General features: G+C 44.3%; 1 protein-coding gene across 6 annotated transcripts in view; it reads right to left on the reverse strand.

Moving 5' to 3' along the window:
* RERE (arginine-glutamic acid dipeptide repeats) overlaps positions 1–25663 on the reverse strand; it is a 204006-nt gene that overhangs the window by 120634 nt on the left and 57709 nt on the right. For all 6 annotated transcript variants that reach the window (XM_064678476.1, XM_064678475.1, XM_064678473.1 and 3 more), the window contains exons 2-3: positions 17978–18448; positions 4542–4612 (exon numbers count right to left, since the gene is read on the reverse strand). In XM_064678476.1, coding sequence (XP_064534546.1) covers positions 4542–4612; positions 17978–18302 — 396 coding nt within the window. In that variant the 5' untranslated portion in view covers positions 18303–18448. The remainder of the gene's footprint in view (positions 1–4541; positions 4613–17977; positions 18449–25663) is intronic.

Consider the following 25663-nt stretch of genomic DNA (forward strand, 5'->3'; position numbering starts at 1 on the left):
TGTTTCTTTTTTCTGAAAACAATATTTTTAAAGTGACTGACATTGTAAGCTGGATAACACAGGCTGAAATTAGGGAAAGAAGTGCTTCCTGAGGGAAAAACAAGGGTAGAAAAGTTGCTCTAAAGCTACTCATGACCTTGCAAAATCCAGATTTACACCTGAACCCAACCACCCCTTCAGCTGCCCCAGGGAGGAGGGAGAGCACATCCTACAACACAACTGAGAGCAAATATTGAGTGCCAGCAATGAGAGAAGGAACTGAGAACCAACAAGAACATGGAAGGCAATAAAGCCAGCACAGATTTAAACATTGCTTCACCACAGTTTGTTCCTAATCAAAGTCCTTAAGAATAATCTGGCCTTGAATCCTGAAAGAGGATAGTATTAATCCAGAGAAAATGAATTAGCACTAAAGAGAGATTAATAAAATGTTCTGGGACACAGACAGCACAAACCCCAATCAGCAGGGAAGGAATAATCTAGGAACTTCCTGGTTGTTGTGGGTTTTTTTTACATACAGACAACCATCTCATACTCTTCTGACAGGTTATGGCAATTTCACTTTTAAAATGTATCAGTAATTCAAAAACTGGGAAGTGAAGCAAACAAAGAAAAGGCATTTATGGCACATTACACCTTTTCACGTGACCTGCCACCCCAACGTTTTCCATAAGGGGAAGAAACAGAAGTTCTGCTTCCAAGGGTCAACATTCACAAACATTTCAGTATTTGAGGGCAAAAATAAACCAGAGGATTTCCCAAGAACACACTTATCAGTGTTCTGCATAAACCATCACAACTCACAACAGCATGAGAGCTACTGAACCATTATTCTGTATTTTTACACCTTTGATGCATCCCTTCCCCTGAGGGAACACCTGAGGCTCTGGAGAAGAACAGGGACCCCCAGTGATCCAGCCTGGACAGCAGAGCATCCCCTTGTTTCTCCAGTGAGAAGAAACACAAAAGTGCAGCAACCCCACCCTGCCCAGGGCAGGACAGCACAACCCTCCACTGCCAAGAAAACTGATGTTCACTCCAAGCCCCACTCATCCTTTTTCCTCTGGAGAACGTGCCTGCTCTAGTGCTGTGGCGTTTTTGTTTAAGCAACCTGTCTCTGGAGGCAGCTGGGAAAAAAATGATCCTTGTCTCAGCAAGACAGGATTCACAGGAATCACTCTCCAGGACCATCTTTCAGTTCTTTCCCACCAGTTCCTGCTGTTTCCCTTCCACACCAGTGGGTCACCCAACCAGGTCACTGCCCCCAGGGCAGCAGAGTTCTGGGAGGCTCCCTCAGGTGGGAAAACTGTGCTTTTTCCAAGGGGTTTTTCCTAATTCCCAGGGCAGAGCGGTTCTCTCGGTGCTGGTGTTCCCAGAAAACACCTGAGACTCCCAACACGTTCTTGGAGGTGATTCTGGAGCTGTTGTTAACCCTGCAGTGAAAGCTGAGTTATGGAAGTTCTGAAGCAACAGCAGAGCAGAAAGGACCCGACAACTAAAGTGTCCTTTGTGCTGACAGCTTCCCTAAGACACAACACAGCAATCAGGTTTTACTCCTCAACTCCACTTCCATGAGTCCCTGAAAGCCTGAAGGAATGTGGGACCACAGGAACAGTACAGACAGAGGAGGTGAATGTTATCCAGGACAGTCCCAACACAGTTCAGGTGGATTGATCAGATAATTTCACAGCTTCTCACACAACCTGAAGGCATCATTTGTTTTTTGGGCTCAAAGAGACAGACCCAGAAAGCTGGATATGCTCCTCCAGCTGCCCTCAGTGCTCAGGAACCACATCTGCTGCTCCTGCTGCCCTGTCCTAAACCAAAAACTAATACCTGTCCTAAAACAACTACTAATACCTGTCTTAAAGCAACAACTAATACCTGTCCTAAAACAACTAATATCTGTCCTAAAGCAAAACCTAATACCTGTCCTAGAACAACAAATATCTGTCCTAAAACAACTAATACCTGTCCTAATGCAAAAACTAATACCTGTCCTAAAACAATGACTAATACCTGTCCTAAAACAATAATACCTGTCCTAAAACAATGACTAATACCTGTCCTAAAACAATAATTAATACAACTCAGAGGGAAAAGCCAAGCTCTGCAACACGGGCAGAACACAGGATGGCAACAGAGACAGTTTAAAGAGAAATTAGGAGTCAGTGAAGTTTCCTCACGAGGATTTTAGGGCTGTTGGTGAAGTGGAATTGTTCTCCAGGAAAGGCAAAGAGCTACTCCTCTAATATAATTTTTAATAGAACTGATTCATCTTAATGTCAAGAGAAACTCGTGACAGAAGGAGAAACTAATGCATCCAAAGACAGCACTGCACCTGCCAGAACTGCTGCAACTGCCAAGAGCAGGCAGAGAAGAACAATTCCTGCTTTCTCCAAGGCACAGGGTTGAAACACTGAAACACAACTGCTCTGCAATTGTTTGTACCATCTGCTTCTGGAGCTGTGTGACTGCACCAGGCTATGAGGAATCTGGAAATCTCAGCTGGAAGAAACCGCCAAACTTCACAGAACCAGTTTTTAGTTCTGGAATAAAATCACATCTAATTATTATTATTTATGATATTCCTGTGAAAAGCAAGTTAAACCTCAGTTTACTTCAAGAATGGAGCTGAATGGTGCTCCAGTCTCATCCCCAAAATCATCCTCAGGACCTTTTACCCTGCAGGACAGCACACAAGTGCATCAGGCTGTGCCATTTTTCACTGACTGCTCTTTTTATTTTTAAATTTTTTACATCTTTTGGTTCTAGAACATCACCCTCAGCTGGTGCACCTGAGCAGCACCCAGAACCACAGGAAGCACAGGCTCAAGCTCAAACACTCAGCCAAAAACTTTCATTTTCTGACAACCAGCACAATAATGTATTTAATTAGCAGGCGACATTTCAAAGCTGTTGACTTTAACTTCTCTGCTTCACTTGACATATTTAGCTGAAGGCAAAACAAGACTGTTTTCCTGTTGGTATCTCACACTGGAAGAGAAATCAAGTGTCCTTTGCACTGTACATCTTTCCTTTTCCCCCAACAGTAAAATCAAGGGTCACACACACACTGGAGATCCATTTTTCTGCTTTTATCAGCGTCAAGAGTTTTTGGTTTTGTCATTTTTATGCACTATGGCAGTAAGAGGGGAAAAAAAAATCTAACAGAGAAATTAAAGAACTCTGAGCAAGCAAAAATAAATATAAACCAGGGACACTATTTCCATGTCAAGTATTCAAAACTGCCAGCAAACCTCACGTCAAGTTGAAAACAGGAGTAAAGAGAAACCACTCCACAAAAATGTAAAGGTACTGCAACCCAGTGCAATGCACTTCCCACAGCTCTGCAAACAGCTTCAACTGGTGGGACAAGCCCAGTGCTGACAAGAGAAGCTTCAGCTTTTGTTGTTAATATCCTGAACAATTAATGCAACTCAGCAGGAGCTCATTGCCCAGAATGGCAACTCTCCCCCTGGAATTCCAGGGAGACACCAAAGCATCTGATGGGCAGGACTGGGACAAGTTCTCCCGCTGGCAGAACCTGAGAACCACAAATCCAACAGCTCCAGAATCCAACAAATCCACCAAGTCCAGAAACAAAGGGGGAGAGAAGAGAGAACCAAGTCCCTGCCACGACATCACCACTGAGCAAAGTTCTCCTTCACTGTGGTCTCACAGAATAAACTTGGAAAAGCTTGGAAGAAAGTTAGATACAGCTCAGAGCAACAGATCTGGGTGATCTGTGTCTGCAGACAATGCACTGGTAAGAAGGACAGTTTATTATTTATTCAGAGCTTGAATAAAGCACCAACAAGCAGCACAAGGAGGAGCAGGAACAGTTCCCTTTTCAAAGATCCTGCTTGCAAAGCTCTGCAAATCCAACCCCAGCCCTGGGCTGTGACCAGGCAGCAGCTCCTGCCCTGCACTAGGTGCTTTTCTGTGCAGCTCCAGCAGGTGAAAAGGAACACAGTGAACCTTTTAAATGTGCAAATTCAGACACAAAGGGGCAAACCACAACTCTGATCTGTTCTCACACAGGTCCTTCACTTTGCAGGCTTAAAAAATAAAGTGCTAAAGTGTTCTTGGATGTTATTTTGTATTTTTTCCCAATCAAACTGGTCACTGGGTCTGGTCTCCCAGTGAGTCCAGGAGCAGCTGAGATGCAGAGGCTGCCCCAGGCCAGCCCAGTGTTCCCAGTGTTCCCAGTCTCACAGGCAGCCAGAGGAAAGAGCCACAGCCAAACTTAACTTCCCAGGAAAAAATTTAACTTACTGAGCCACAGCTTCCCCAGAACACTCAGCTCAGAGTTAACATTTCTGCTAAGCTAAAACTGGCACAGAGCAGAGTTTGAGCTGCACAGTTAAACTGAGCCTAAAGCAAAGGCAGGTCGCTGTCCTAAGAGCAGAACAGCTCCTGTTCCAGAAGGGAAAGATTCCTCAGGAGGAGCTGCAGGAAGAGATACAGGCTAAGAAATATCAGCACCTCACTGGGGAGCAGGGCAGGGGAAAAAAGGAGATGTGAAAATGTTTCCTTACCAGTTTGAAGTCTTGAATGCTGCAGATGAAATAGGGGGTGTTGGGCCGGCGGCTCTCGATGTAAACGCAATCTTGAAAGAAACAAGATTTTAAAAATAAGGGGAATTAACTTCTGCACCTCCAAGAAAGGACATAAAAACAGGATAAAACTGAAACACAGCCTAAGCTTTTGAAAGACCCACCATTTCATTTGCATGAACGTGTAATTTATGCTGAGCAAGGTCTAAGAATAGAAACTATTTATGATGATAAATAAGGGAATTAACTGCAGAAAAATTAACTTTGATTTGAATAGACATTTTGCTGGGAAAAAAAGCAACAAAACCAAAAAGAAAGTCGTTGAAAGCCCACTCTGGATTGAGTTAATAACAATGACCAGGTCACAGCCCATGAACCAGATCAAAATAAGAGAGGGAACTAATCAGATCTGGTGTGGTCAGTTTGCCATTAAAAACCCAGCACTAACATATTTTCTCTTCTAATTGTGAAGAAAACCAAGGCAACCAATCCCAGATGAAACACAGCCAAGTAAATTAGATTTACCTCAGGGAAGGCCTGGGCTTTCTCCAGTTACATTTGACATGACAGAGACACAGTAATTATTTTTGTTTGCTTTTGACAACTGGACCCTCCGAGGTTGCTGGAACATAAGGGCTGTTGTATTAAAAACAGGCTTGGCAATAACTACAACAAAAGCAGTGCCTTTGGAATAGAATTACTGCAGGGATGGGAACCAAGTGCCTGATTAATGATAATGACCTTAGAAATCAGAAAACTCACACAAAGCCTGCTAAACAACAAAGATGCTGCTCCCAAAGCCAAACAAGTACCTAAGGACAGGCATTGTGTCCCTTTTTATATACATAGAAATAAATGATATCCAAACCCCAGAAGATACAGAAAACACCATTATCCTATGAATGGGTTTCTATGATTTTTTTTTTACATTTCTACAGAAAAACTCCAGGGCTCAGAGTTTAAGCGAAACAAATCTCTAGGGACAGTCACTGTGTCCCTTTTTATACACATTTAAATAAATTATATTCAAACCACAGAAGATACAAACCCCACCATTATCCTATGAATGGGTTTCCATGATTTTTTTTTTATATTTCTACAGAAAAACTTCAAAATCTCAAGAGTTTTATAACACACCTGGATGCAGTTTGATTCAATCCAGCTGATTTGGGAGCTGTGGCAATTTAACCACATCAAAGCCCCTGTGTGTTATCCCAGACTTCCCTGGCTAATCATTCCATTTGGACAAACCTCCACTCACTCCAACCAACTGCTCAGCACCCCAGATGAACCATCCATTTATTTCCATCATGTCCCACCTCCTCTCACGTGCTGGAAGTTTTCTCAGGATTCATTGGGGAACGTGCAGGAAAAGCCACGAGATCACAGATACAGAAAACACCACAACTTCCAAGATTTTTATTTTCTTTTTCCTTTCCCCCCCCCCTTAATATCTCAGTTTTACAAGCCTCATCTCCAGTGTTATCACACAGCAGGCAGAACAAACAGCTGAACAAAACAGCACAAAAAAAATCAGGGAATGTGGCATCTCCTGTGGATAAAGCAAAGGAGTTGCCTCTCTCTGTGTTGCATTTAAGGGAGGCACTGCTGGCTGCCTGCCAAGCCTTAAAACAAGGATGACACCCACTTCAGACATCTCTGAAGCAACAGAGGCCACACTGAGAAGGAAACAAGTTTATCCAGGTGCAAAGCAACGTCCTGAATGAAAAATGCCCCCCCAAAAAAGGAGAACACTGATGGATGGGTTCACATCAACCACCCGAAACTCGCTGTAAAGAGCAATTCCTGCCCTTTACCAGAAACCCAACCAGCTTCCAAGTGGATCCAAGGAAAGAATTTTTATAATGCAATAAGATTTATGCCACTGAAAACTGCAGCACAGCCCCATCCTCACCCTCAGCACACTGCAATGGGCTGTCTCACCCTTTTTTTGTCACCCCCACTGACCACGGACCTGGGGAACAATCTCAGCACAGACAACTTCAGCCAAGTATAATTTGATTTATTCTGCTGAAGGATAGTTGTCCTCACATCATCCTGTGCTCACCAGGAGGTAAGAGCAAGTAACCCCACGGGAAATGTGTGTGCTACAAATCCACACAGCGAGATCTCAGCCCAGGGCCACCTTGGACAACTCCAAACACCTGAGGTTTGTACTCAAAATGTGGGGAACACGCAGGGCTGAATAATCTCATTTTCAACTACAGGTTGAGGAAAATGTTAACTGGCAGCAGCCACAGGTTAGACCTTGAAACCTTACATGAGACCCTAAAAACTTGATGTTCAGAGGCACATCCAAGACATGCAGAGCAAACCACAGAGTTCCCTGCTGAACAAACCGGCAAAGAAAAGAAAAATAATCGACAAAAAATAAAAATAAAAGGGCTTTTCCATAACCTTTGCCACTCCAATGGCAAAACAGAGTAAAGGAATAAGTTCCCTGCACTGCTCTTGGGCTCACTGCCTGTCTCCAGCCGGGAGTGCATTTGCTGCCTTTCCCATTCCGTGTAAAACGTCCCACTGGAGATGGAGCCTTTCCCTGCCACATGGTACAGAGTCATTATGCCTTTGGGCTTGTGATATTCACCAGATGTGCCCTAGTTCTGAAGGGTTACATTAATATTCCCACACTAAAAGCTGCTTTTAAAATTAGAGCTTCCATACGTGGACGTAAAGATCTTTTGGGGGGAAAAAAACCCCAAATCCAACCACCTCCATTTTCTGAACCTCGAGCAGCTGAAGGGTTGGGGGTTTTGTGGGAACTGCCTTCAAAATTAGAATGCTTTTATGTTTTACCTAATGAGTCAACACTTGCATCATCCAAGACACAAAGCCTCAGGCTCTCTGCACAGCACCACACTTCCACAGGGACCATGTTCCTCGAAAGTCATTGGCAAGGAATTGTCTGCAAGCCCCTGTCGTGGTTTCAGGAGCCACAAGCTCGGCCTTCCCAGGGCAGCTGTGAGCAACCAGAGCTCCAATATCCAGCATTTCGGGTTGGACAGCCCACTGTTTTGTTGGATTCTTTGCCTTATTTTGCTTTTCCTTCAGGTATTTGATGTTGGAGGTTCTGAGCCAGAGATGCTTCTGCTCCCGGGGAACAAGGGCCAGGACAAGAGGAAACAGCCTCAGGCTGTGCCAGGGGAGGGCAGGGTGGACAGCAGGAGGAATTTCTTCCTGGAGAGGGTTGTCAGGCACTGGAAGGGGCTGCCCAGGGAGGTTTGGAGTCCCCAGCCCTGGAGGTGTCCAATGAAGAAAAAAGGAAAAAAGGGGAAAAAATGGGGAAAAAATGGGGGGAAAATGGGGGGAAAATGGGGGGGGAAATGGGGGGGGAAATGGGGGGGGGAAATGGGGGGAAAATGGAGGGGAACATGGAGGGGAACATGGAGGGGAACATGGAGGGGAACATGGAGGGGAACATGGAGGGGAACATGGAGGGGAACATGGAGGGGAACATGGAGGGGAACATGGAGGGGAAATGGTGGAGAAATGGTGGAAAAATGGTGGGAAAGTGGTGGGAAAGTGGTGGGAAAATGGTGGAAAAGTGGTGGGAAAATGGTGGGAAAATGGTGGGAAAATGGTGGGAAAATGGTGGGAAAATGGTGGGAAAATGGTGGGAAAATGGTGGGAAAATGGTGGGAAAATGGGGAAAAATGGGGAAAAAAGGAAAAAACTTGAAAAAAGGGAAAAAATGGAAAAAATGAAAAAATGAAAAAATGGGGGAAAATGGGGAAAAAATAAAAAAAAGGGAAAAATTGGAAAAAAATTGGAAAAAAATTGGAAAAAGTTGGAAAAAATTGGAAAAAATTGGAAAAAATTGGAAAAAATTGGAAAAAATTGGAAAAAATTGGAAAAAATTGGAAAAAATTGGAAAAAATTGGAAAAAATTGGAAAAAAAATTGAAAAAAATTGGAAAAAATTGGAAAAAATTGGAAAAAAATTGGGAAAAAAATGGAAAAAATTGGAAAAAAATTGGAAAAAAATTGGAAAAAAATTGGAAAAAAATGGCAAGATGGTTCAGTGACAGAGAGAAATGTGGGGAGGAGGGCACTGGGAAGGCCCAGCACGTGGTGTGAGCCAGGCCAGCATTCCCACTGCCAGGTAGGGAGCTGTGCAGCCTCCTCTCTCCTCCCCCATATGGCTGACAACAAACAAATTGCCAGCCTGATCTTTCAGTGTCACCTCCTGCCGAGCAGATTTCCAGCAGCTCTGCTGGCTCCTTGTCAGGGAACGCCGAGCCCCAGCCCTGCTCTGCAATAAATGGTTCAACCAATTTACTGTGTTCATTTGAAGCTCACAGGAGTATTCCCAGTGCCTGGGCTATAGTTCTTATTTGGCAAATGATTTTATTATAAACTGGTATCATAGTGAATCCATTTTCTTTAAGGGGTTTTGCTGCTGTTTAATGGACTGTCAGTATAATTTAGATTTCATCTATTTAAACTCATTCAAGCCTGGCTCCTGATTGTACAATAAATGGAACATATTTCTATTCAACAAAATTAATGACAGCTAATTGTACTCTGCAGCTCCCAATTTCATAAAAGCAACTGTTCTGCAGCTCAGGCCCCCAGCTCCAGCATTTCCCACACCAATTATTTTCCTGCACTTTTCAAGCATGTCCACAACACTGCACAGTTCTCCTTGGAAGATGCATTCAGACATACTTCATTAACAACCCTGAGACAAAGCAAAATGTCCTTACAGAAAGTTGTCACAAAAAAAAAAATGCCACACTGAAAGCAAAGGGTGCTGAGCCCCTGCAAGGGGATCCTCCTGCCTTGGAATTGTTTTTCTTTTTCAATTAAACACAGGAAAAAGGGAGGATGGGTGGGAATAAAGAATCCAGGCTGCTAAAAAAATATTAATTAAATAACCAATTAGTCTAAGAGCTCCTCCTTTAGCAACAGATAAGCTTTACTGCACACATGCCATTTCAGACAGTCTTTTCTGGTCTTTTAAGGCAGCAAAGTTTTGCTGGAGGTGCCACATTTGCTCCCAGTGCTTCTCACAAACACACCCACGGAGCCACCTGGCTCCCAAACCTTCTCTGGCTGCATTTCCACAGCTCTGCACAGACACTCCTTCCTAAACCTGGGAGACACAAAAGATGAGCAGCACCACAAATGTCTCACTTTATTGACACAGCCTTAACTTCCTTTTCTATTTAATAAAAACCCTCGATGTGCAATTCCCAACTCACTCTGGGTAATTCCTCCCAGACCTCAAACACAGGGATTATAATAAGCCTTTAAAAATGGGGAAAACTGTCACATATTTCATGGGATCAACGGTTTTCCACGATGTCTTTGAGTAGGGAATGCAACTGGCCAAGACACAAAAATGTGGAGAGACCAAAGGACTGGGATTGGGGAGATACAGAAGTTTTCTCCTCATGCACTTCCCGTTCACTTGTGCTTCCCAAGTTTTGGCAGTGAGTCACTGGGGACACTGGAGGAAATAAAGAGTCAACAGTTGGCCCACGAAGCTGCACTTGATGTAAAAACTGTCATTTTTATGTGGTTTTAAGGAGCTCTTGTACAGTCCATGCAGGACTGGAACTCCACACTCTGCCAGGGAAAACAGGCACACCAGGAGGGCTTGGAAAACTCTTCCATTGCCAAGCCCACCACAGACACCAAATGGCTGCTGAACTTCTCTCCCTTCGCCACCTTTTTGATAATTCCAGTGTAACACACTCATCAAAACCTGATATCCTGTTTTTCCATCCAGCCTGGTTTCTGTTCTCTGTTGGTACCCCCAGCACACACAGAAAGGCAGTTTTATGCATTAAGGAGCTGGTGTGCTCTGCCACACAGCCTTAATTATTTCCTGTGCTTAATATTATTCACTTACTCCCTTTAAAAACCACACTTCTCCAATGCTTTATTTGGAAAAAAAACCAAACTCCCAGCCATTCCTATTTGCCATCCCTGACCCCATCACTCCATCCTCCTGATTAGACACAGAGCAATCCATTTTCTAAGCTGTTGGTGCAGCCCTGAACAGAAACATGTGTTCAGAGCAGGGAAATTAAATGTGTCACTTGAGTGAGGATGATTTTCCCAGAGTGCTGCATTTCAAACAGTGCAGCCTGTGGAGATGCAAATCCTGGCACTGCTGTCGAGTGAGCTCATGAGAACCCCCCATTACCCACCCAACACAGACAAAAAACAAGGGGCTGGCCAAAGATCTCCTCAAATTCAAATGTACAGCTGAAAAAAAATATCATTTCCTTGCATTTCTTCCTTCTGCCCAAGCACCAAAGTCAAATTTCAACTTCCCAGCAAACAATTAACTTTCCTGCAAACAGCTGGCAGCACCGAAAAATTACCTTTATTCCTCAAAATCAACCTGTATTTTCCCAAATGCAAACTCTTTTCCCTGGAAGGAGCTCTGAGAAGCCTTTCACACAGAACAAATCAAGGCAGCAGCTATAAAGCTGATCTTACAGCAGAAGTGTTATTTACTTTAACACATGATATGTCACCTTTTTCCCTTCGTTTTAAAGCACAATATTAATATATATATAAAATATATATAAAAATTTATATAATATATAAATATATTGTTATATTTAATATATATTTATTTAATATTATAATTAATGTATTATATTGATATATAATAGCATAAAACCTTGCTGTTGGGTCAGCCCTGGGCAGAGCCACCTCCTCAGTGCTGCTCTCCAGGATTTCCACACAAAGGCCAAACAAAGCCAGAGGAATCCATTTGCCAGCTCAACCTTGATCTGCACTTAAGGCTCCATCTGCCAGGCCCCAGCAGCTGTCCATGGGCAGAGCAGTGCAAGAGTAAATGGGAACTCAGGAACTGCATCTTGTTTTTCCATCCAGCCTGGTTTCTGTTCTCTGTTGGTACCCCCAGCACACACAGAAAGGCAGTTTTCTGCATTAAGGAGCTGGTGTGCTCTGCCACACAGCCTTAATTACTTTCTGTGCTTAATATTATTCACTTACTCCCTTTAAAAACCACATTTCTCCAACTCTCCAATGCTGAGAATCAAAATTAATGATGAGCACTGTGATATCCCAAGCACAGGGCAGAACCAGCCCGAGTTTCAGCTGCAGACAAACAGGCTCTTCCTACACACAGACTCCAATCAAAAACCCTTCTGGGATGTTTTCACCCATTTTCTTAACCCTCCTGACATGATTCAGGACTCACCTACTAATCCAGGCCTCTACTTTAATATTTTTTTCCCCTTCTTTTAATTACCCGAGGAGGAAAATGGGTAAAGAACACGTTTGTTTCCACTGAAACAAAAAAAGTCTTAATGTTTTCTTATAAAAAAAAAAAAAGATTGTTAGTTTTTCTCACCACTATTCACAGATGCAGAAGGGTTGAAAACAGTGGTGGGAGTGTGAAAAATAAGGGAGCTTTTCTAACCACATGAAGCAGCTCAGCTCCTGAGGTGACTCCTCTTCAGAGGAGCTGAAAGTCTGGCACTGAACTATTGCAATGATCTCCTGTCACAATGGTAACAGATTTTCAAAGGAAAAGGGAAATACAGGCTCTGCAGCACTTTGGAACACACTCAATCCAACTGTGGAGCTTCGGAGGGAACAGGAGACCACACGTGGAAAATACACATCTCTGTGACAAACCTGACCCACCCAACAGGCACAAAAAACAAGGGGCTGGCCAAAGACCTCCTCAAATTCAAATGTACAGCTGAAAAAAAATATCATTTCCTTGCATTTCTTCCTTCTGCCCAAGCACCAAAGTCAAATTTCAACTTCCCAGCAAACAATGAACTTTCCTCCTTCCGACTTCAGCGGCCTAAAATACACTTGCCAGAATTTCAAGGCTTATAGAAAAAAATTCCTGTTCACCTTACATATATTTTTATATTCTATTCTGGCATGGCCCCCTTTTGCAGCTGATAAAGCTGTCAGAATTAACAGAAGCATCCAGAAGAACGACAAACACATGGGCCAACGTCAAATACGAGCCAAGCACTGTCAGAGTTTTTCTGTTTCATTCAGCCCAGATCCCAACATACCAATTATCAACAAATAAACAGAGGGAGGAAGAACTTCAATTTGGTTCTTGGTTTTGTATTTTTATAAAGTTCATGGATTAAAACAACCATTCCAGCAATTTCCTCAGCTACAACAATACAAAACACGGACGGAGTTTTAATAAAGGGAACGTTTACAATTAATTACACCAGCAAAAACTAAAGATTAAAATTTATATTGCTTGATAAGCAACCTGACAGGGGACTTTAAGGCAGCCAGACTGGATCTGAGGCAAATATAACTGTGGTTCCACTGAGGCTGGGACTCCCCAGGACACCGATTGCAGCCCTGCAGGTTCACACACAGCCTGACCCCCACCCCTGGCTGTTTGCTCACTGTGACAGAGCAAGAACCCAACTCCTGCAGGTCCCACATCCCTGCAGACTCTTCCACAGCTGAGGAAGTGCTCCCTTGGAAAAGTGGCCACTCTAAAACAGAACATATCCCAGAGAAAAGCAGGATTTCACACCAGTGTCTGACCTGCAGAGCCAGTCCTGACCTTCTCCCCTCCTGCCCAGGGAACAGCTCAGGGGTTGTGGTGCCTCCTGAGCCACACTCAGGAGCAGGAATCCAACAGAACTCTGAAGTGACATCGAGCTCTAAACCCAGAGAAGTCAGTGCTCAGCTCATTATATTTTCCAGTAGCAATATCTCACTTTCATCCCAGTGACAACCTCATACACCTCAGAAATAAAAAGGCAACTAAACCCAAAGGTCCAACAGCTGTCCCAAACAGCCTAAAAGAATGGAAGAAATTCTTTCCAGAGAGGGTGCTCAGGCATTGGAATGGGCTGCCCAGGGAAGTGGGGGATTCTCCATCCCTGGAGGTTTTTAAGAACAGACTGGATGTGGCATCAGTGCCATGGGCTGGGAACCACGGCGGGGTTGGATCAAGGGTTGGAGTGGATGATCTCAGAGGTCCCTTCCAACCCAGCTGATTCCATGATTCTAAATGGCAAAGGAGCTCATTCCTATTTTTCAGATACAAGGCCACATGTTCCAGGCCACACAGAAGGAGTGGGAGGCATCTCTGGCCATGGCAGGGAGCTGGAATGGGATGATCTTTAAGGTCCCTTCCAACCCAAACCATCCTGTGATTCTGTCTGATGAAAAGCCTCCATTTGATCATTCTGCCTCTTTCCCTGCACTGTATCAAACTGCACTTCCCATATCTAACCCCCTGCACCTCTTCTTCCAGCTTCACACGGATCCTAAAGCTCCAGGACAACGAGGCTCTCACACGAGCTGTTCCAGAGCAGTTTGCTGGAGCAGCAGAGTGGGATCATTTCACCTTGAGTTACCTCCCGCTGATTCCTCTTGCTCAGGTGCTGTTTATGTAGCTACTGATGTCACTGGAGAAACAGATCCTCATAAATCCTTTTAATTCCTGCAGATCCTTTTAAATGTTTCTACGTAGGCCAAGCAAACAATATTGGCCTCAGCTCCAGGGGACATGAAGTCACCTGGTTTTTTCCTCAAGCTCCAAATCAGTTCAGACTTCCATCCAACCAAGTTTTACAGTTCCACAATGACACCACAGCAGTTTGCTCAGTGAAAATACCCTCAGTTTTAAATTCTGTGACTTTAACATGAGAATATCCCTTCCTGAGGTGTTCAACAGGCTGAGGGTGAAAGGGGACAGGGACACAGAGGTTCCTCCAAGTAAGAAAGGTATTCAAGAGCTCAGAGAACAAGACAATCATTATCCACAGAACCAGCTACTATTCTGAGGCAGATATTTCTATTATGTACTTTTGCTGGCATCTTAATCCATTTACTTCATAATTTATTGGGCTACTGAAAAGGAAATCTCCATGTCCAATGACAGGCTGAAGACACAGGAGAAAAATACCTCCATATGTCAGGTTCTTGGAAGATTTTAAGCTTGTTGTTGCCCTCATGAAGAGGGAGGGGAAAGATGCAAATATATTACCTAAAGCAAATCTGAACAGCCCCCGTGCAACCAAAATTCATGTTCCAACAGGCATTTGGACAAAAGCAAGGTTACAACTGTGTGTGGGGGGGGGTAAAAATCAGGAAAACCCCCCAGATTAGATGGGGAAGGAAATGGGAGGAAGGTTGTGGAGTTGAGGGGACAGATGGGGAACTGGGCCAACAAGCTTTTAGGAGAGGCCTGTGTGATTCCCAGCAAAGTAGAGAAGATTAATTGCATAGTGTTGTCTAAGCCCTACTCAGTTCTTTTTAATACCTTGTTTAAAGCTGTGCATGAATTCATTATATCCATGCAAATTAATAAGAGCAGTATTTATACAGTAACAATGTAGTGCCACCTTTCACTTGGAAAAATTCCAATTATCTTGATTATGTATTTATTTACAGTTTGTTTTCTATTGCTCCAATACAGCTGCTGAGCTCAGCATGGAAAAAAAAGCTGCATTAAGTGCTGGATTAAGTACTGTACAGCAACAGGGTAAACACAGAATGAGATTTTAAGCAAGGACTTCACAGGAGGAAAATGCAGACCTTTAACTTTCATCCATATCAGATAAGAGTATTTAAGGGACAGAATCAAATGACTGGAAAGGATTTCCTTTCCTTAAAGCCTAGGAGATGTAAGCTGAAGACAGCTATCCCTATTGCACACACCTTTAATTTTCATCTTTCTAATCCTTGCTGTGTCTCATTAATTTAAACTCTCTAATCTCTCTTAAAATTTATGTAATTTGCACCCTGAGCTACAAATACATCTTCCTGTGTGTAACAAGCTGTAAGAGCTCCTTCTGTAACACATGCTAAACCTGGTTTTTGGATAAATTAAGCACAGGAATGTGTATTCAAGATCTCATCCTGTTGAGAAATTACCTTTTAAATCGAATTTAAAAATCAGTATATTCAGTTAAGATTCCAGCTAAGCTCATGTCCCTCCAGAACTGAGCTAATGTTTGTTCTCACCACCCTCAGCACTTTTCAAGACAAAGTTTTACAAAAGCACAAAGAGCAAACTGAGCAGAAAAGTTCCAGTGCTGGGGCACCTCTCTTACGCTAATTATTACTAATCGTGTAACATTTAATAAGCAGATTCTTAAATGACAGAACAGTTACAAATACCCCATTATCACCCAGACTGTGGCTTTCCCTGTTCTTTCACTGAATAACCTCCTCCACACCAGCTCCAACCACCCCTCCATCCCACCACAACAGGGCAAAACTGAGATCACAAACTGGTTTCCCGTCTTCATTTCAAGCCCCAGCTCTTTCTGCAATAAAGCCAGTGTCTCACATTGTACTCCTGGGCCCACACAACAGCTGTTCTCCACAGATTCTGAATTATTTTTCATCCTCTGACACTGAAAATAAGATTGTCACCAGAGCCAGAGCTTCTGCAGCTCCCTCTTGCCACTGCTCGGGCGACAAATGTTCCCCAGGCGCGAGCCCCGAGCGAGGGACAAACAGCTTTGCAAGGGTTTGGAGTGATGGATGAAAGGAGTCCAAATTGAAGCTGAAGCATTTCAAGAGATAAGCTGCTCTGACTAATGCTGGGAGAGCTCAGTGAAAAACAGCCTCTTGGACTTGCAGGGGGAAGGAGGAGTGTGGAATTCAGCACCTCCTGCCTGGGGCAGTGGCTGGGCTGACCCACACACCCTGGAGCACCCACAGCCCCAAAACTGGGGACAGCACTTCAAACACTCCCATCTGCACTGATGCCTTAAGGTCCAGCTAGTTTTTTGACTTTTCTAATTTTTCCAAGTTTCATAAGTAGTTATGTAGCAGAAGCAGATGTTAGAAGCAGCAGCAATTATTCCCTTACCCTTTGCACAGTAACTCCAACCCTTTTACCCCCATTCCCCAAATCAATACCCCTGAATTCCATTAGAAATGTTTAGTCTCTCTTCAGGATAGGCCTCTTCTGTTTGAGGACATCTAATCCTGGCCTGAACTGCAAGAGTACAGTCAAGACCTGGGTAACCATGTGCCCCCTGTACCCCAAAGAAGATGAAGATGATGAAGAAAAGGGTCTCAAAGACCCCAGCCCCAATTCCCCAGGGGTGGGACTGGGGGTGGACCAGAGCAAAAGCCAGGGGGTGGAAAAACCTGGGATTGGACAGAGAATATTATAAATTATAACATCTGTAACAGTAGCATCTTGTAACCCCATGCCTAGGCACAAATTAAATCCTTTCCTTATCTCACCCTCAAAACTAAGTTGTCTTGGGAGTTTTTTCTCCCTGAGTTTTCTTCCAGGCATCAGTACTCACACAGTGACATTTCTGTAGCTGAGCTATTACACAGCACCTCACAGAAAAATGAGATTTGACCTCCTGAGTTTCCCAGGTTTCCAGTTTGGATCCATCTCTGTTTTGCTCACTGTGGCACACTGAGCATTTCACAGCAAAGGGATGTAAAACCACCAGGGCCCTTCAGCCCACACTAAAGCCAAACACAGTTATTTATTGCTTGTGGGGGAACAACCAACTGCAATCAACACTTCTGAGATGCTGTGCAGGTGAAGTTTGTACCCAAAATGTGGGGAACATGCAGGGCTGAATAATCTCATTTTCAAGTACAGGTTGAGGAAAATGTTAACTGGCAGCAGCCACAGGTTAGACCTTGAAACCTTACATGAGACCCTAAAAACGTGATGTTCAGAGGCACATCCAAGACATGCAGAGCACACCCCAAGCTCCTGGTTCTGTGCCCAAAACATCCCAGACACTTGCTGGTGCTGACACTGCTAAAGCTGCTGTGCACAGGCTGAGCTGTTAATGAGGGGGGTGAAATCAGTGGCACAACAGGGATGAGATCTGGAGTCACCTGATTTATATTTCACAGAAGACAGCAGAGGAGCTTTAGAAAACAATCACAGATCCACAGACAAACTTGCCAGAAAGGTTTGAAGATTTTGAAGATCACTCTACATCCCAGTCAAAACCTCCAGCTCAGATCAGTTTGTTCCCAAAGTGGGAGCAAAGCCTTTAGTGCATCACCCAATTTAGTTTCAAATCTCCCAGGGACAGAGATTCCACGGGACACACAGATAATTAAGGCAGCAGAAAGCAAAAAGGGGTGGCTCTTTCCTGAAGGGGAGCTAAATCAGACATCACAAGACACACTGAAAAGCTTTTGCATGCCCAGCCCCCTTTGTCTCCTTGGAAAGGCTGCCTCCTGCCCCCAGGACAAGGATCATTTCAATTAGCAGGGAGCTCACTGGGCTGGCTGCTGCAACCAACTGGCAGCACAAGGCCTTCCAAAGGGAAACAAAACTTCCAAAGGGAAACAAAACTTCCAAAGGAAAACAAAACTTCCAAAGGGAAACAAAACTTCCAAAGGGAAACAAAACTTCCAAAGGGAAACAAAACTTCCAAAGGGAAACAAGGCAGGGAAGGGATTTCTTACCTCCAGGCCTGTACACCACGTCGTCCTCGGTGATGAAGGACGTGATCTCCCCGTTGTCGGTCCTCTCGTAGCGGGATTTCTTCTTGGGGGGTTTCTTTTTGCTCTTCTTGGTGGACTCCTCGGTGGTGGCACTGTTGTTGTCGTTGTCCTCATCCTCGCTGTGGTCGCTCTCCGCGTAATTCTTGGCGCCTCCTTCCAAGGTGCAGCTGCGCCGGGGCCGGGAGTTCTCGCTCTCCCTCGCCTTGTCCCTCTTGTCCCGCTCCTTCTCCCGGTCTCTGTCCCTGTCCTTCTCTTTGTCTTTGTCTTTCTCCTTGTCCGCTGTCATGATTCGCCACGTGCCTTCTTCTGTCCTCTCACGGCTGGGCCTCCGTGAAAGGTAGACAGTGAGCCTGGGCTTCAGTCTTCTGAATTTCTCACTCAAATCCAGGAAAAATTCGACCACTCCAACAACCCCAGCGTTTTAAAAAGGTTCTTGAAGGGGTGACGGGAAAGAGAGAAGGGAAAAGCCCATGTTAATATTCGAAATTCTGGCCATTTCTGCGAAAATAAAACTTCAAACCCCCCACGATCCCAAAGCAACTCGGTCAGAATTGTAAAACACAAAGCAGCTCTTTGAAGGCTTCACAGAAATAATAACTTCAGTGTCTGTAAAATGTTTGAAGCCACTTCCCTCCTCAAAAAGATCCTCACAGCTCCTTAAAAAAAAAAAAAAAAAAAAAATTCTTCTGTTCACTACAACTTCTGGGATGGGAAGTGCTCACTGAGAACACACATCACTTTATACCTGCAGCTAACAGGGAGGAAAAAAAGCAATTCCATAAAAGATTTAGGAAGGGACAAGTGCAAGAAAGGAGGAGTCTCTGGCTCTCAAGTGGAAGCAAATGAAGGAGTTCAGCAAATGGCTGGATTGTTTTACATCCCCACAGCACTCACAACGGATGCCCTACAAAGCTGGGACAGAGTAAAGGATGCCATCTGCCACTTCCAGGGCAATCTGTTAGGAAGTCCTGCCCCTATCCTGCTTTTCCAAAAATAGAGCCAACCTGTAATCCACAGATTACAGGAATTAATTAATTGAAACCAAACCAAACCGCAGGAGTTACAAATGCACTAACAAAAGCTGCCTTTCCATAGATAAGAATAGGATCTTTCCTGAAAGGAGAGTGTTTCAAAAAGGAGGCATCCAACACACAAAGGTAAATTCTCTTTTTTCCCCCTGATTCACCAATTTACTCACATCCAACTCCTAACTTTTCAGGAAGCTGCTACTTGGTGCAATGAGAACTTCACCCACTGTGTAGAAAGCTGCAGCCTCAAAGGCTGGGGCCCTGAGAACATTCATTGTTCATGTGTTAAGCTTTTGAAACCACATTAGAGAAGGAAAAGGACTATTTTCATCTTTAAGAAGTCAGCTGAGCAGTCAGTGATCCCCTGCACTTGCCATTCCCTCAGCCTGACAGGAACCTCAGACCACAACATTCCCTGTCGACTCCCACCTCCAGCAATGGAAACAGCAAAAGGGAGAGACAAATTGCTTTTGCTGATGCAATTCAGGCTGTGCCTTGAATCTCTCAGGCATTTCCTGAATGAACAGCTCAGGTAGGAAATGATTCTGTTTTCTTTCCCTGTTATAGCAGCTGCCATCACTCTGATAACACACCGGGGGAATCCAATGAAACTCCAGTGGAGAAGAGCACAATGAACCTGTCAACTGCCAGAGAAGCTGCAGGTAATAGTGAGAGCAAAGCTCTACAGGGATTCAATAAGAAATGTCTTAAATTTCCAGAGGTTAGGGAATTCCCCAGCAGCAAACTTGGGGGGTTTTTAACTCTCGCTGTTGATATAAAGATCACTCTGGTGAAAGGATCACACAGCTGAGCCCAGCACAAACACCTTTCTCTGGCAAGTGCAAAATGTGTCTCTTCAGCCTCTAAATAATTTCCAAATAAAAAAAAAAATATAATCATCCATCAGTCACCACAGTATTGAATTATTGGGGATGGGTGGCACATGAACAGAAAGAGCAGGTTTGAACCTGGACAGCTACAGGGCTTTTCCTTGAAGCCCCAAACTTAAGAAGGTGCCAACCACCCCACACAGCTCTAAACATAAAGGAAAAATGATTTTAAAGTCCCTGTCTGAAGGAAAAATAAACTGAACTTCATTAATAACTGATAGATAACACATCCATATTAATTTTATCTGCATCTGAGGCATTCTGAGCTCCTCTTCGTCACCCACAACTCTCAAGGAAGCAGAGTTGTGCAAATAACCCTGGAAAAAGCAGCCAGGCTCTCAGGGCAGGCTGCTCCTGGCCAAGCTTCATTTGGAAAGCAAATTCCAAGTGAACCATTTTACACCAGTGGAGTCTGTTCAAGAGCCAACACCACATCAACCCCAGTGACCTCCCCGTGCCTGGGGGGTAAATCACTTACAGGAGTCACCCCCCAAATGCACCTTCCCCCCCTTGCTCTGCTCTTCTGTCTCCATCCACCCTTTTTATGGGCAGAGGTAAAACCAACTGGCCAGGAGAGAGAAAACCCCTGCACAGCCCCTGCCATGGAGCACAGGAGAAGCCTCCAAACATCCTCAGCTGATGGATTTCAGTTCTCCCCAGGAGCAAGGACCAACCCTGCAGGATTTAACCCCCCCACAGCTGCAGGTTTTAAGTCCTTGCTGTTGCTCTCAGATTAAATCCAAACAAAGTACTTCAGTGTTTTTATTACAAGTCCAATTATTAATGGGGATTTTTTTCCTGGGTTTTTGTGTTTTGGGGTTTTTTTTTGCACAGAGGAGGAACGTTGAATAATTAAACCCCACGTTCAGAATGATTTCCTTTACTGGAGGGCTGGGCAATAATTAGTGTAGAGCACAGTCAGTCTGTTCAGCTGTGAAATTTCCAGCTAAAAAAACCCAGCCAAATGGCCACTCTCCTCCCAGCTCCCATTTCAGGAGATTCCAGAACAAGTCATTTCCATAGCCAATGTATTTCTGAACAGCAGAGGCAGCCTCTTCATCTTATCAGTCCCTACCTTGGGATGCAATCTCAGCACGAGCACTGTTCAACTCTCTCACATAAGTACATCCCATTTCCAAGACTATTTTACTCCAAATGCTCCATTTCAGAAGTTTTGCAGCATTCAACCAACATCATCGTGAAGCAAAGACTGCTTCTGTCTAAGAATAAAGCAATCCCATAACCTTAAATTCAGCTGCAACAGGACCAAGAAAAAACACGACAGAGAAAAGATAATGTTACACAAACTCAACTGTTTAACAGCAATACAGGGCTGCCAGAGGAGCAAAGAAAAACTGTTTAATCAGCAGCCACCTAATTAAGATTAAGCCATTATTACCACAAAGAAGTATTTGATTAAGAAACATTATTATTTAAGCAACGAGCCAAATGTGTTTTGAAGATTCCAAGATATATTTTGCTTTTATGGTGAGACACAACATTGTCCCCTGCTGCATCCCTGCTCTTTATTTACCACCACCAGAAACCAAAAGCAAAGAGCTGTTTATAGATAAAGGACACACCCAATATCTGGAAAGATCCCTTCGAGCAGAAGAGCAGAAAGTTTCTTACACATCATCTAAACTTCAATGTTGGGGTTTCGTTTCACACGTTCTCACCTCGCCCACCAACCACCCTGCAACAGGAGGATGTTACAGACTCTACATGTTGCTGAATCGCTCTGGACCAAAATGGAAATACTGTGAAAAAGTATCTGCTGGCTCAGCATCACTCCTCACTCCCAGATGTTGGGGTGGGTTCAGCACTTGTGGAATTCTGAATGAACGTGGAACCCGAGGAAACACCAGCACAAAACCCACAAAAATACTCTGAGCCTTCTTTTTTTGTTCTCTAAAGCAAACTGGGGTAATACAGCACACAGCAATCACACAGATGTTTAACTCTGGATTAGGACAGCAGAGGCAAATACACTGAAAATCCGGGTTTTGGCAAGCTCTGGGGTTTGAGTTTCCTGTAATTTTATTCACTGGCAGCCCCTCGTTCTCCCTGTACCAAACCACCACCAAAGCAGCTGCTTCTGTCATTAAACTACAGAAGAGAAATTCAGGTTAAGCACCACGGGCTGAAGGGCATTAACAGCCTTTGATACCGGTTTACTGCTCCCTCCGTAGGGAATTCAGCTGGGAAAGAAGTCATTTGAGCTAAAAGGGGAACAATCACTTTACAATAGCTGAGCCTGGCATGCAAAGGAGGGGGAGAACAGCCCCTGTCCATTATTTGCTCGATGCAAGTTGAAAAACCTGAGGAAAAATGTTAACTCTGCTGCAATCACACTCTGAGACTTGGTTGTTGTTGTTATTATTTTTTAACCAGAGCCTCAGGATATGTCCACTTCTCCCAGTAAGTTTATTACATCCACTGTGGGAGAGCTTCCCTTGCCTCCACCCTGTGTGCCACCAGACTTGAAAGGTCTTTTTTATCTGAAATTGTTCAGAGATCAAACACGAGCCAACAACACGTTTGCAGAGTCACTCACTGAAGTTTTCTGTTCTCTGCTTAGTAGCAAAAAAAATGCAGATATCGATGACCTCACGACACATTCAAGTGTGCTGATTCCTGCTAAAAGGTTCAGTGATGAAGGAACAGAGCAAACTGGGACCAGGAACCTTGGGTTTGAGTCTGGGGCAGGCAGGATGGAGGAAAGTTGGCACTGAGTGTCTCAGGAGAAGTGTGGAAGCAGGTGCTTCACCAGGTCAGAACTGGCCCCTGCAGTGCTCTGTGACTTCCCAAGCACGCTGAGTGCTTGCAAACACTCCTTTTGTACAGAAAAGGTGTTTAACATTGCACAGCAGCCTCTCAGAACAGTTAAGGTGGAACCAACTGCAGACAAGTCCCAAGGATCCCTCCCCTGCCCACAGCAGTTCTGGAGGAAAACTTGAGCGCCGATGAAGAGGAAAGCAAAGCCCTGCCGGGTCCCTGCATTCCTGACACGGCCTCTGCAGCCTTCACCTCTCTGACAGGCAACTCCAGAGCAGCATCACTCCAAAAATAGCACACAGAGCTCCCAGCCACCCCTCAGGGCACAGGATACACCTGCACTTTCAACTAGTCCTTCTCTAGTCAAGCCCAAAAGCAGCCGGGTGTCAGGCTGGACTCTCACTGAACCTCAGTTCCACTCCCAAAGACAGAGAACAAGAGATGTCACAAGGAATATTACCAGACCTGCCTCTGCATTTTCAAGATGGTCTTGCCAAAGTATCTCTGGAGAAAACAAGCAGGCACCATTTAACCTTTAACTCAATTTAAAAATCTGAAGTGCAGAAGTTCATAATCCCTATTTTCAACTTATTACCCCACATTCACTTGGCTCGGGGGGGATGTGTTTCCCCAGCATTTTAAATCTAGTTCAAATTAGAAGTTTCAGCATTTGTTCAGCCACGAATTCCCATCCTCCCATCCCAGCCCAGAGAGCAGGGCAGTGCTGCTCCCACGAGAAGTGAGTTCCAGAGGGATCTGGGAGCTCTGGGATGGCCAAAGTGCAGTGACCTGTCCCACACAGCCCTGCAGGGATCTCAGCTGGGCACCTGGAGACCTTTATCAGAGCAAAAGGCACATATACCACCTCTTCCCACATTAAGTACTTAAACCTCTTAACTAGAATTAAAGAGTCAGGTTTTAAAGATAATGTGAAAGCAAGTCCACCAGAAATGCTATGAGACCGTAACAGGAAGGCATCAGAGGGGAACTAAAAATATGGAGAAGAGCTCCTTTTTCTTATTTAAGCCAGACAGATAAATCTTTTAACAAGATTTGTTTGGTCATGTGTTACCAGCCTTAATAAACACAACAGGACCATTCTTCTGTAAGCTTTTAGTCTCATATTGCCAGATAAAAAGGCACTGTTTCCAGCAAATGCCAGATTAAAGGAAGTATGTGCTGCCACTGCTGGAGTTCCTGCCACGGAGTTTTTTCTAATTTAGATGTCAAGGGAGAATTTTAACTCTGTTTCAGTGCAAGGGATTAAGTTTTTACAAAAGAAACAAAAAAGGAAACAGCCCATAAAGGTTCCCCCTCTAAACTCATAAGGTTTGAAGAACTGCTTCAAGAAAACCTTCGAGGTCGTTTGTGAAAAATAACCCTGGTAATCAGTGTAAGGGAGAAGAAATCTCAGGTGCCACAGACAGAATCAAGAGTTAAACTCCAGGTATCCAAGTGGAGCATTTGACTGGGGTTCAGATCCTCCCAGCCTGCTCCAAGCACCCAAGAGAGGAGTTTCCACACAGCTCCCACTTCCCAAGATCCACATCCACCATAAAGCTCATTAAATGCAGGGGAGCCACACACACCTTTAACCTTTAGGTTTCAGCAAAGACTAAGAACATCTGTTATCAGCTTTCTCCCACATTCTTTCCTTATCATCCATTTGCCACTGAAAATATGAGTTGCAGATATTCAGAGGGATCAAGTACTTTAAGAGTTCATGCAGGATATTCCTGGGAATACTCCCCACCCCACGGTTCATCCATCATCTCAAAGTGGAGAGCTTGGCTCAGCACAACACACAAACAGGCTGCAAACTCAGGGCACAGGCACTGGGAAGCCACAGAGGAGGAAAAGGGGGAAAGGGAAAGCAAAAGGGGGAAAGGGAAAGCAAAAGGGGGAAAGGGAAAGCAAAAGGGGGAAAGGGAAAGCAAAAGGGGAAAGGGAAAGCAAAAGGGGGAAAGGGAAAGCAAAAGGAAAAAAGGAAAGTAAAAGGAAAAAAGGAAAGCAAAAGAAAAAGGGAAAGCAAAAGGAAAAAAGGGAAAGCAAAAGGAAAAAAGGGAAAGCAAAAGGAAAAAAGGGAAAGCAAAAGGAAAAAAGGGAAAGCAAAAGGAAAAAAGGGAAAGCAAAAGGAAAAAAGGGAAAGCAAAAGGAAAAGGGAAAGCAAAAAAAAAGGAAAGCAAAAGAAAAAGGGAAAGCAAAAGGAAAAAAGGGAAAGCAAAAGGAAAAAAGGGAAAGCAAAAGGAAAAAAGGAAAGCAAAAGGAAAAAAGGAAAGCAAAAGAAAGGAAAGATCCAGCCAGAGCTTTCTATCATTACTCTAGGACAGTATTTCACTGCTTGGAGTGAGATTTTGCTGAAGGTACTCACCCCAACTTCCATACTCCAGATCCTGCTGCATTTACCTGCAGTGTTTTCCACCCAACTCCCACACACAGAGCCAGAACACGGAGCTCTCCCCACCAGGAGTACAAACCACACACCAGCTTCTTCCCTGGGATATTAATGTTCAGCACAAACATTAATTTTCCTGCCCTGTTCTCGGGCACCTCCTGGGAGTGAGGACTGGAACAATCCTGCTGGGGCAGTGGGTGTTGAAGGGTCCTGCTGCCTGGCCTTGAATGCTCAGAGGCCAAGTGTGTGACCCTTCTGGAGGCAAGTTTGCTGAAAGTCTTAAAAAGCTCTCAGGAGCCTCTCCAATGATTTATGTGCCTCTTATCAGTTGTCTCCCTTATCTCCTTCCCTGGGAGTTTGTAACACAAACACCCGCTGGAACACTGTGGGCAGGAATGGTCACTGAGTTACACATTTACAGCCCTTGGAAGCCCTCGAAGAACAGGCAATTAAAAGTGTGTTTGTTCATCAGAACTGCCCTGTGCCAATCACCCCCATGGCTCCAGGGTGGACACAAAGCACCCACTTCATCAGCATCTCCCAGCCCCGAGGTGAC

Source organism: Pseudopipra pipra, chromosome 22, assembly GCF_036250125.1.
Source record: "Pseudopipra pipra isolate bDixPip1 chromosome 22, bDixPip1.hap1, whole genome shotgun sequence".
NCBI classification, from domain to species: domain Eukaryota; kingdom Metazoa; phylum Chordata; class Aves; order Passeriformes; family Pipridae; genus Pseudopipra; species Pseudopipra pipra.